At 42.2% G+C, this 12,115-nt stretch overlaps 1 protein-coding gene across 1 annotated transcript in view; it reads right to left on the bottom strand.

Moving 5' to 3' along the window:
- Window positions 1-12,115, bottom strand: part of JARID2 (jumonji and AT-rich interaction domain containing 2) — a 307,370-nt gene that overhangs the window by 19,015 nt on the left and 276,240 nt on the right. The window contains 4 exon segments of the mRNA XM_006027253.3: window positions 5,665-5,779; window positions 6,843-6,913; window positions 7,318-7,436; window positions 7,927-8,019. Coding sequence (XP_006027315.1) covers window positions 5,665-5,779; window positions 6,843-6,913; window positions 7,318-7,436; window positions 7,927-8,019 — 398 coding nt within the window.

Genomic DNA, 12,115 nt, shown 5'->3' with positions numbered 1-12,115 from the left:
CAGGAATCTGGATGTCTCTAAACCATATACCACATGCTTGACAATGGCCCACGGTGTCTCTACTCACTCACTCACAAATGGACCTGCCCATTTGGAAGGGGTGGTGCACTGAAGCATGTCAAGGTGATATCTCCTCAGGATACGTGCTGATTTTATCCAGCTCTGCAAACATTGTGGATGCAGGCTAGCATGCTGCATAATGAATCTGCAGGAGACCATATGTCCAAAAGACTCAGACATATCCTAGCTACAGTGCAAGAATTTTGATGGCAGTTGTGCGATTAGGATGGCTACTGTATTGAATCAGTCCTTGGGTAGAGGCATCCTGGAATCTATAAACTGTACTCATCACCTTGGTGACGATGTTCATTTTTCTTTGTTGATCTCTACGGTGAAAATCAATGAAAGATGAACAGACAGCTGATTGTATCTGCTGTGCTGCCCAGCCTCCAAACAGCCAATCATTCAGTCAGGCAGGCTGTCACACAGTCTTTTATTTAAGTAGTAACAACAGGTGGGACCCTGATTAAAGCTCCCAGTGCCACAGGAAAGGCAAATGGGGGACCCATGTACTGGTGGCGATTCAACCTACATAAAATCTTAAATACCACTTGTGCATGCAGTATATAATAACGCAGAAGTCCATGCTTTGGAAACTGATAGGTGCAAACCATTAGTCTGCCGTTGCCATTTTAAACTCAGGATGGACACTTTGGCAGCTAAAATAAACCCTTTCTACTTGGTATCAGGAAACAGATTGAACAGAACCCCTTCTTTTGGGACTGGCACGGGAGCAGCCAAGTGACTGCCTATAAATCTACTCATGGCTTGTGAGAAGGGCCAAGGAAGGCGAACAGGGAGGGTGGCACAAAAAGGAAGAATAGTATGGAAATGGAGCAACTATGCAACAAACTGTTTCTAAGTCCCAGCAATCTGTTATTAGTGTTCCTGAAAAGAGCAGAGACAAGTCCCAAACAGGGAAAAGGCAGGATCCTATAAATACACAATGCCCAACAAAACCACCAAAAGGATTCGGAGCTCATGTAATCTGTGAAGTGCTAATGACAGAGGTTTTGATAATATCATCTCTTTTTAGAAGGCTTTCAAAGTTTCTCATGAAAATTGAAGCCCAGGCCCTGATAGCTAACGTGTGAGAATGATTTCTCCCCTGTGTTCTCTTGAAACCAGGAAGGTACACCCAAGCAGGAGTGAGGAGTAGCCTGGGAGCCCTTCGGACAGCATTCATTTAAACATTAAACAGATCTGAACCTTTGAAGGTAGGATCATGGACTGCTGATTGGACTTTTCATGGAGGAGCAGAGCTCTGATGCCGAGATGTTCTCCTCCTGGCCACTGAAGTGGCCACTGAATGCAACGTTATGTCTGCCACTCCGAGCTGCCTGAAGTGATGCCTTCACAATTCTTTTTTTCCTCTGAAATTAAAGTATTACATCCTTTTGTGCTTTCTCGAAGCCTTGTTTTACAAAAAGCCAGATAACTTCTTGTAGTTTAAAATATTGAAATAATGCCAATAATATTTGACCGCTGGACTTGCTGAGGAATAACTCTTAGGAGCAGATAAATATAACTGCCTTGGTTGTTTTTTTTCATTTAGCATCATTCTTTGTTGTTCCCTGAACCTTTTGTTTCAATAGGCACCAATAAAAAAGCGACATGTGCACTTATGTACAGCAACAGGCTTCTCCCAAAGCCAGTACAGGGTTACTCTTGCCACAAAACGCTGGCAGGGTCCCTTCGGACCGTGCAAATTGCAAGTGCCACACGTCCTGACATGCTGGTGTGAAAAACATGAGAATTCCTGAACGTCTTCCAATGGGATGCGGGGGAATTTCCAATCCTCGAGGCTATCAAGATGTTTGGATGAGATGGTGTGAAGGGAACCAGTCTTATCCAAAGATGATGATATGGCTGCTGATATAAGCCCTTGCTCCGAGTTGTCAGGTTTGTGAAAAATTATGGGCCCTGAATCAGCAGAAAAGGAGGTCTCTTTCCAAAAGCTGCTGTGCTCGAAGCACTACAAACCCCAAGCAATTTAGTTCTGGCAAGCAGGACCCAGCCACTGCTTCTGCTCTTCTCTGCGGCAATGTGGGGGCAGTACCCACAGCTGGTGCTCTCTCCTCCCACCCCTCAACTTGGCAAAGGAACTGCTGCTGAAGCCCCCTGCTGCCAAATGCTACCAAAGCGCTATGTAAAATCAAATGGCTCTGGAGGCTGGATCTGGCCCTTGGGCCGTAGGTTACTGCCCCCTGCTCCAGTGCCATACACTTTCCTGGGAGAGTACCATTAACAGCAAAGCTGGCTTTGAGAACATGGGGAATCATCCAAAGGTGTTGAAGTCACTGGTGCCAAACCACACAGAACAGGCATAAGCTGCATCAATATTATCAGTCCTGGTGACAACTACACCCCCCTGCCCCAGGGTTGACAGAGGGTGCCAAGTCAGTCACTGGCCTAGCATAGAGCTGTCCAACTGGCAGGCCACCAGGTGCATGCAGCCCACGAGGGGTTAACATGTGACCCTCAGGCTCCCAATCCAGCTGCTGCTCCCCCCATTGCAGCAGCCAGGGGCTTTGGGATCCCCTTTCTCCTCTGCCTTCTCCTTCCTGCCACTACCCCAGGAGTCAGGGAGGTGCAGTGTGACACAGCATGTGGTACCAGGGGATCCTGTGGCTAGGGGAGTGGAGCGGGGGGCATCTATGGCCTAGGCTGGTGTGCCCCCCCGGTGTGCAGACCCCAACTGCTTAGAGGTTGGACAGCCCTGACCTAGTATGCTGGTGTGGTACCAGCACTCCAGTACCATGTTTTTTCAGAGCCCTTATGGTAGCCAGGCCAAGCAGAGGAGTCTCAGAGTTGGACTCAGCATGCCTTGGACCTCTTACTAGTAGAGGTCCTAGCAGGGGACCTGGCTCTCACTTTAGGATAAAACGGATGGTGACTTTCCTATGAAGGGTTCAGTTTGACAGCTTGCTGAGTCTGAACCAAGAACTTAAAGTGTGTCTACATGAGGAAACTCAGGACAGCTAAGACCAAAAGTGCAACATTGTGCACATGATTTAAACCATATGAAACTTTCAGCTGGAGGCTCTCCTTCAAGAGCAAGGTGGCCTTAGTTAGCTTTAGGATCCAAGAAGAGAGGCAACAAACGTGTTGCTGTTATATATTTATTTTTCTCTTTATGCTTGGAGTGCCTTGTCATGCCTTAAGTTTTTGAGTGCTTGTGTTTGTCCCTTTTAAATTAAAAAAAAAAAAAAAAGAGGGGTTTTGCCCATGGTTTTTTCCAGAAACCCCATCCTATGGGACAACAGTGACCCCACCTGAGTCATCAGCAATATGAGAACTTTTAGATCCTGAACACAGGGTTCTTTGAGTTAACACCAGGCTTTCTTCCTCTATGCAGACCAGCACTAGACAGGGACAAGAAACTTTATCCATGTTCTCTCACATTTCTGTCCCACTACCTTTTGCTTCATCCCCACATGGGACTCGTCACCCCCACCCTCTTCCTCACTCTGTAACATTTGAGTTGGAGGTACTTCTTCCTTTTCTTCAATGCCGCATGGTTGCTAGCAGTGGCTTTCCTGAAAGTCAGGAAAGACAGATGCAGGCTCCCTGCTCTTAGTTTTCACATCTGGCACCACAACTGGGTGCAGCAATTGCAGGAAAAGTCTTCCCATAGTCTAAGGCTGAAGCAAGTTTCTTGGAGCAAAGGTTTAGCTCTCAGTCTCTAACAGAAGCCCTGAGTGTTTGAAAATGGTGACTTTCAGAGGCAGACAAGTTCAGTCAAATTTTTACAGGTATAACAAAAAGAGCCCACCCCTGATGCTAGCGAAATTTCATGGCTGTGGCTCCATGTTTTGGAGCAATAATGTTTACAAAACATTTGTAATATTTTAACGCCAGTTAAAGAATGTACTTTACCCTTCATCTCATTCTCAAAAGGGTCTCAATTGATTATTTTGGAGCTCTCCAAAAAATTAACCCTGATGTAGATCCTAGCACAGAAAATACCAGCCCATACAACTAAATTGTGGTAAAGTTAAAAAAAAAAGCAAAAATGGGGCAATAAAGCTACCTTACTTGTAAGCGCAGCAAAGTTCTGCCTACAATCATATATGAAAGAACCACATACCCAAAGGTTAAAAAAACAAAAAGAATAATCATGGAGTGGACATGACACTAACTAATAGGACATCTGGGGGCATTTCAATGCACTCCACTTGTATAACTATCTCCTATCAAAAAGCTGGGTCTGTTTGATCTTTTTAACCTATAAACTGTTCAGGGCAGAGACATAAGGACCTAAGTGCCATACTGGATCAGACCAATGGTCCCTCTAGCCCAGTATCCTGTTTCTGACAGTGGCAGTAGTAGTGGATGATTCAGGAGAGCATGTGAATAGGGTATATCTGGAGTAATTGTTCATTACCCAATAAGAGAGTTTCTTTTTCTCGATTTGCACAAGGGCTAGGCCAACAGGGTGGCCTCTTGAGATGCCACTGTAACATGCAGAAATAAATAATTATATTAATCACATATAATGACAGCTCAGTGCTTTGCACATAACTGCAATGCAGCTTAGCATCACTAATACCAAAAGGAACTTAAATAATTGTTAATAGTAAAAGAGTAACTGAACTGAACCAAAGACTGTTGGTGTAGCTGATTGTTAATTATAGCAGTCAATCCTTTCGCTTTTCAGGGTAATAACAAAGAAGGTATATTATATGCTGTTAGCATCTGTTTAATTTGTGTCTCCTATCAGCTATTGCACTTCCATTGCAATCCTCTATGGCAGTAGACTAGCAACAAGTACAGTAAGCAGACACCTCCAAGTAAACATGTACAAACCTGCATCAGGACATTAGGACAATGTGGCCTAAGAGGATTATAGACACTGGTCTACCCGAGACATGTACTGCGCATTAGCCTAGTAACACTGCACAGCAGCGTGGCAGTTAAAAACTGTGCTAATAGCCTACTGTGCAGTGTTATTAGGTTAACACACAGTAAGTATCACAAAATAACCATGTGCTGATGCTACTGCGCAGTAGCTCTAGTTACTGTGCATTTAGTACTTTATTAGGCAAGTACTAAATTAAATGCCTAGTAATTAGGGCGCATTAATGAACATGTACCTACCACTGGGTAGGAATTCAAAAGGAAGGAGGCACTTGGAAGCTACAAAATCTCAAGGTATTTTGTAATGTAAGAAAGATGGGAAGGGTTGAGAGGAAGGATGAGATCTATCACCTCAAAAACCAGAACACAGAACTGGCCTCAATAAGTCTGCACATCAGTCTACAGAAAGCTGCCTGGATTACTTGTCATTTTGATTGCAGATCATCAAAAGAACTCTTGTCTATATCAGACAGAGGTGGCTCATTGGGACATATCTTACTACAGAGAATGAAAAATATACAGAACCTTTTCCTCCAGAGAAAGAAGTCCTCCTCATTTAGCTTACACTACACCTCTTGTTATGAAATTGTGTTGACTTTCTAGCTGAACTGGTTGGCACAGATTTCTTTTTGACTGTGACTTATGTATTTTGTCTGTATAAAATGCCCTGTAGTCACTCTCCTTGGCCAAAGACCTCATGGAACAACAATGCACAACAACAGGGTAAAATGCAAGAATACTTACCAAACGCAATCAGCACCAGTGTGTAAGTAGTCAATGTATGGAAGGTGATTTTGGTCTCGAGACCAGCATGAGGTAGAAAAGACCATGCCAATATTTAGCCAAGGAATTGTCACTCCTGAAACAAAAGAATTGAAAATAACTGTTCACTGACCCAGACTTTTTAATTAAAAATAAATAAATTACAATTTTCAAGCACATTTTCACTGGAAACTTGCTTCTTTCTACCAGAGTGAATAATTCACAAAGAATAATTTATTCAACAAATTCAGACCCATTCCACTCATAAAATATCTACCAGAAGATTGCTTTTCCCTTGAACATGTTGGTTGTTCAAACATCTTTTCTAACTCTTTAAAATGTTTCACTCAATGGACTGATGATAAATAGTCCAATTTCAAGCTCTGTTCTCACTGGTCAGCTAAGTCACTGGTATTCTCTTCTCCCCTTCCTGCCGCCCCACCACTGGAAAATGAGATACAACTCCCATATTTGTTATATGGGACTGAAATTCGCTTTCAGTGAATACTTGTACTACACAAAATGAACTGCAAGGGACACTAAAGAAGCCAAAGAGAATGCATTTAAAAATCCAAATGAATATTTACAGAAAATCTTATGCAATTTTTTACTCAGCTCTGCATTCTAGCTTCTATAGAAAAGAAGTTGTACATCTGAATCATTCACTACCATGACGCAAAATATTAAACACAGATGTATAATTAATAGCTAACATGGATATTTACAAAGACAAAAAAGTGCCTCCAGGTACACGGTCCCAACTATTCTTTAACTCTTGACTTGCAAGTCCATTTTCATGCCTTGAAACACAGTATATTATGATGGTCTCTATCTGGGTCAGAAACTAAATTAGCTTTTTCTGGCTCTTTCTTTTAAAGTGCCCTTTGCTAAAGAACAAATTGAGGGGCAGTTGCAAATGGTATCCTCACTCCGTTTGCCTACAGATGCTGCCATGAGCTGAGGCTTGTTTGACACCTGCACTGTGAAAGTGTACAAATAATACCAGAAGCAACAAATTTTAAACAGTAGACACAAAACACCTCTCTCTAGTAAGGACAAGGGGGATTTACAGGGGGGGGAAGAGACTTCTTGAAAAATCCAGACACGATCAAAACTCTTGGGCATCAACTATGGAGCACTAAGAAAAGAAATCCACTTACCAGGCACAGCACCAAGATGTCGCAGGATGGATCCTGTATTATTAGGAAGGACTGTAAGGTTCCACCCATGCCTGTTTAATGCAGAGAGAGATGAGAATAAGCATCAGCATTAAAAGCAAACTAGTTTTACTATTTTAGTCACTGTTTTGACCTGTGCTCCTTTGTATAGGCTCTGTAGCACAGGGTTTCCCAACCTTTTTAGGTCAGGGACCAGCAAACTGCGAACCGGAAGGACAGGCATACTGCGGGCTGGCAGCCAACCCTTTTTTATACCGAGTATAGAAAAGGGTTGGCTGCCAGCCCACAGTATGCCAGTCACTTCCAGTCCGTGGTTTGCCGGTCCGTGGTTACTTCCAGTCTGGCAGCTGACCCTTCGCGGCCCGGCACCAGGCTGCGACCCGCGGGTTGTAGCAAACACAATAGTTATAGATGGAATAAGGGGCAAGAGGAGTCCAGGGTAATTATCTAACTGTACCTTGAAAATGGTTCGGATTTTCCCACAGGAAAGCCACTCCCATGTGTGTTGGTATCCACTTTGCCACCATGAACTGCTACATGACAGTCCTTCTGTTCCACTATCCTCCAATACTCTTGCTATGGAATAAGAAGGTGGTAATACATGTTTAGTTCACTGAACAAACAAACAGTAAATTCCTTCAAAAGTTCACCAATGAAATGTTACAGTTCTTTTGGCGCTCAGATCTCAAAAAAATACCATTTCTTAGCAAAAAACCCCCCAGCATTTTAAAAATGTATTATGGCTTAGCATCCCTTTGAAGACTCTTTCTCCCCATTTCACTGCTGGGCAGAGACAAACAGTGGTGAAGCAATTTATGCAGACTTGCACAGGAAAACTTTAGCAGATCTATATCCAGAGTCTAGGTCCCTTACTCCTATGCAAGATCAACCAACCTTCTTCCTGCCATTAGCTTGGCAGTGCCTTTATTACAGATGATAGTAATGGTGAAATAAAGAACAGAGACCACATTACTGGTTTCTTCATTCTCAGCTTGTACCAGACACCTCATGCCCCACTGAGCCATACCCATCTCCTCCAGAGGAAGAAAGGTTTCCTTGGCCTCACCTCTACTTCAGCTACTGTAGGCTCCTTGGCGAAGCACATGTTCATGATATTTCTTGCCGTCCGGTAGAAGGTTGTTAATGAAACAGACCTACCCTGTGAACCAAGAAAACACAATTACAACTGTAAAGGGAAGGATACCCCTATACTCCCTTCTCCCCATCATAACCTCTCTCAGCAGTGCACACAAAGGCAAGTGACATATATGCAGCTGGTGATTTACCATGCAAACCTTTGCCAATCATAGATGGGAGAAGGTGAGAAAATAAAATGTTTCTGCAGAAAATGGACATCATAGTCTGTTTGACCTAACACATTTCTTCCTAGAGCATATATCTGAAATTCCATTAACAGCAATGGAGGATTCCAGCTTCCTCTTGGACAAGCAGAGGGGGTCCAGACACTATATTAAAACTTGTACTAAGTGTGCTTACATTTTAAAAGGTCCCATTGGTTAAAAACTTCGCCATGCAGAGAAGGATTTTTTAAAAGACTTGAAGAAACAATACAAACGCCGTTTCAGGTTGAGCACGCATTGCACGGGACACAGGATGACTCCAATAAAGACAAATTAGAGCTACATCGCACCTTATATTCAGTAGAAAGGAACAAGATCACACTAGCTGTGTATGTAACAGAAAAGGGAGTTGAGCAGAATTCAATAAGAGTAGTTATAAGACAAAGAGCCAGGGCTGGTATGGGAGAGTTTACCGAAATAAAATTAATTGAAACAGTAAAATGAGTTGCTTTCTTCCTCAACTCCTTTGCCCATAGGATGGCCATTACACTGTAAGCAAGATCAAGAAGAGACCCAATACTATTTTTCTTTTGTTTGCACAGAACCTTGAAAACTTTCAGATACCTTCTCTTGTGAGTATTTATAGTATCAGAAGCTCCAGGAAGAAATATGCATATAATAAACACGATATATTTGTAACTGGTACATATTCATAGGAAGAAATGCTGTAAACTCTACGTCTACCTACATTCAGGTGACCAAAAGTTTTAGTAAAAGATATTGGTGAAGTTTCTTCCTGCCAGAGTTAGAATGTTGGTAATGTGTATAATCAGTCTTAAATTATTTTTTGTTTGAGGTTTATCTTGAGTTGAAGGAAAGATGAACATATGGGATCAGTAAAACACCATACAAATACAAGGCTTGGAGGTTGAGAACTTTCCTACACCGTCTGGTGAAATGACAAACTTATATCTGAGCTGTTTAAATTCTTTCTTCACTCTAGGTCAGTAATTCTCAACCGTTTTAGACTTAAGCTACCCCTTAGAAAATGCCAGCTCTTAACTTTCACTTTTTTTCACTACAGGAAAACAACAGGGTAATTTTTCCATTGCAAACAATTCAGAAAGACCAGGACAGATCAGAATGTTTTTGACACTTTGGATTTCTATTTGAAATCTCCGGGTTTGTGTGAATCACGTGAAGGTATTTGCACACCTAGCAGTGCTAATATTGCATGCCCCAGCACCTTGATTGAGAATCACTGCACTGGGCAAAGGCAACAAATTAGGTAGACAGAACCAGGAGGGCTGACAACTAGAGAGCCATCATCACCCCATGCAGTATCTTGGTGAAGCCTTGATTATTCTGATCGCAAAAGACAAGTTCAAGTACAAAACTGGAAAGTAATGTCTGCTTTACAATAAGCAAAAAATCATAACAGCTTTCCCTTCTTTCCTCTGACACAAACTATGCTCTTTAATTTTCCAACCCTCCCCCACCCTTCCCCTGCCACCAAAAAAGCTTAAACTCCAGCACTTCAGGAGTTAAAGTGCATTATTTCATTTTTGAATAGTGAAATGCAATCTAACAGTAGTTTCTAATATTGTATGTCTGCTTAATTTTATGCAAGAACTACTTCCAAGAGCGAACCATGAACAACTAACACGGTAGTTTTCCCCAGATGGAAGCCAAAGCTATCAGGTCACTACAAAAATCTAGGGTTGTAACATTGTCACTTTTTCTTTATGTTGAATGCAGGGCAATTAGCTGTTACAAAAAGTTTGTAAATGTCCAGAGGCATCACTCTCCCATAATGCTCAGAGTTGGATGATCTGGGATAAAATGAGCAATATCCTTCAACTTTTACTGCCCTTGTGAATCATTTATTGAGGCAGCATTTTTTTAACATACACAAACGAAAAAAACCCTCATAAAATTGTTGACCCCCTACTTACAGTCTACAGGATTGTACACAGCCTTCACTAATTGCAAGTTGCTAACAAATGCCCCTTATTAGTTTCTGGGGTTTACAATGGTCGCCTGTTTCTGTCATACCAAAAAAAAAAAAAAAAAAAAAAAAAAAGGGAGGATTCCAGGCAAATCTTCTAAAATGAACCATAAAATCATGCAAAAGTAGAGTTTAAAAAGACCTCAGGAGGTCATCTAGTCCACCCCCTGCTCAAGGCAGGATCACCCTTATCTAAACCTTCCTAGGTAAGTATTTGTCTGTCCAGTTCTTAAAACTGCATGAGTCCTCTTGCACAACTACCAGGCCCAATGCTTGCAGAACATCCAAAAACCCCTAAATTGCCCCAGGTAAAGCAGGGGAATGAGGGCACCATCAGTGTCCTGCCACTGCAAGGACAGGAAATAGTTCATGCAAATATACTTGGGAGATGCAAGGAGGACAATCCTCCCCCCATTCTCCCCTCCTTTTACAGAAGGCAACAACTTCTCCCTCTGCCCCCTCCTCCCCCAACAGCCCATACCAATCTGACCATGGGTAAAATTCCTTTCTAATCCTAAACTTGACAACTGGTCTGACCCTGTGTACACAGGAGCAGGACCCTCTAAGCCAGGAACCTCCAGGTTTAAGTACCAGCAAGCGGACTGGCACACCCCAGTCAAAATCCTGAGCCTCAGCTGCAGCCAACACCCAATGCTTCTGAAGAAAACGGAATAAAATCCTCACACCAGTAGCAACAGGAAGGGAAAAAATGCTTCCCAGGCCCATGTGGCAACCCGCAAAGCCTAGACGCATAGGAAAACCTCTAACTATGCCCTCCAGTTTTTGAGATGGGCATCAGGCATAGCAGAGGACAGAAACTGTGTAAGACAGTGAAGGACACAACCAAATTAAATTCTTAATTCTTCTATGCTCGCCCATATTTTCTCAAATCAAGACTGACATTGTTCAGCATCTGCCGGAAGGTTGCAAAACAAATGGAAACATAGAAGCTGAAGAACATTTGACTTGATGGATTTATCATGGTTTTCTTTAAATTAATTAGCAAATGCTTTAAGAATTCACAGTCTAAAATGAAGCAGTTCAATAAAGGGAGGCCACGGGATTTTAAAAGCACTAAGCTGAGTCTTTTCAGCAATAAGGTTCTCTAATAGAAACGCTTCCAGCACAAAAATTCCATAGCGATTACTTCTCTTTATACACCCCCCTCCTCCTCCTTAATAGCAGGCTAACAGCACTGAGAACTTTAAATGGATTCAGCTCAAGAGTGAGAAGGCATCTTGCTTCTACAAATCACAGTTGGCTGGTGGTTTAAACAGAGGGGAGAAAGAGGAACATGGAAAAGCAAAGGTTATGTTTAAAAAGTTAGAGAGATCTAGGTATATAAGATACCCATTTTTAGCTCATTTGAAAATCATTAATGGATATATAGGTGTCCTTTTGTGAAGCCAATAATGCGCCTGGACAAGAGGGCAATAGAGTTTATTGCAAACTCGACATGGAATAATGCAGACATGTGACTTATGAAAACACTATTTCAATCTTGCTAAACCTTTGCATTACTGAGTTCTCATTGTTTTCTTCTGTACCTCTTTATAACAAGTCTCCCAGGTAAATCTATGGTAACTCAGCACTGTAGCTAGTGCTGCCTGTTTCCTCTTTTGTTACTTGTGGGAAGTCGCAACAGAAAATTGCTCCCACAGCTCTTTGCTGGCAGTTCATTTGTTCTATGCAGTTGGCATTTACAAATAATGCCTTTTTATTAGCCAAGTGCTAGATCATACATGTAGGAATACGGTATGCTTATGCCATGGAGGACTGCACTTGCAAAACAGCAATTCTGAAAACCCCATAGGAATCATGGGGAAAGCCAATAGATCATTAAGATTATTGTACTTCTGTAGGAAGCACCGGTGTGACTGTTAGTGGAAGACTAGGTACCTCTGTTTAAAATGTATCCCAGATCAACCACATGTTGGATGTGAGAA

The sequence above is a fragment of the Alligator sinensis genome, unplaced genomic scaffold (genome assembly GCF_000455745.1).
Source record: "Alligator sinensis unplaced genomic scaffold, ASM45574v1 scaffold928_1, whole genome shotgun sequence".
Classification (NCBI taxonomy): domain Eukaryota; kingdom Metazoa; phylum Chordata; order Crocodylia; family Alligatoridae; genus Alligator; species Alligator sinensis.
The sequence above is the reverse complement of the archived record's forward strand: the minus strand, read 5'-3'. Positions and strand labels throughout refer to the sequence as shown.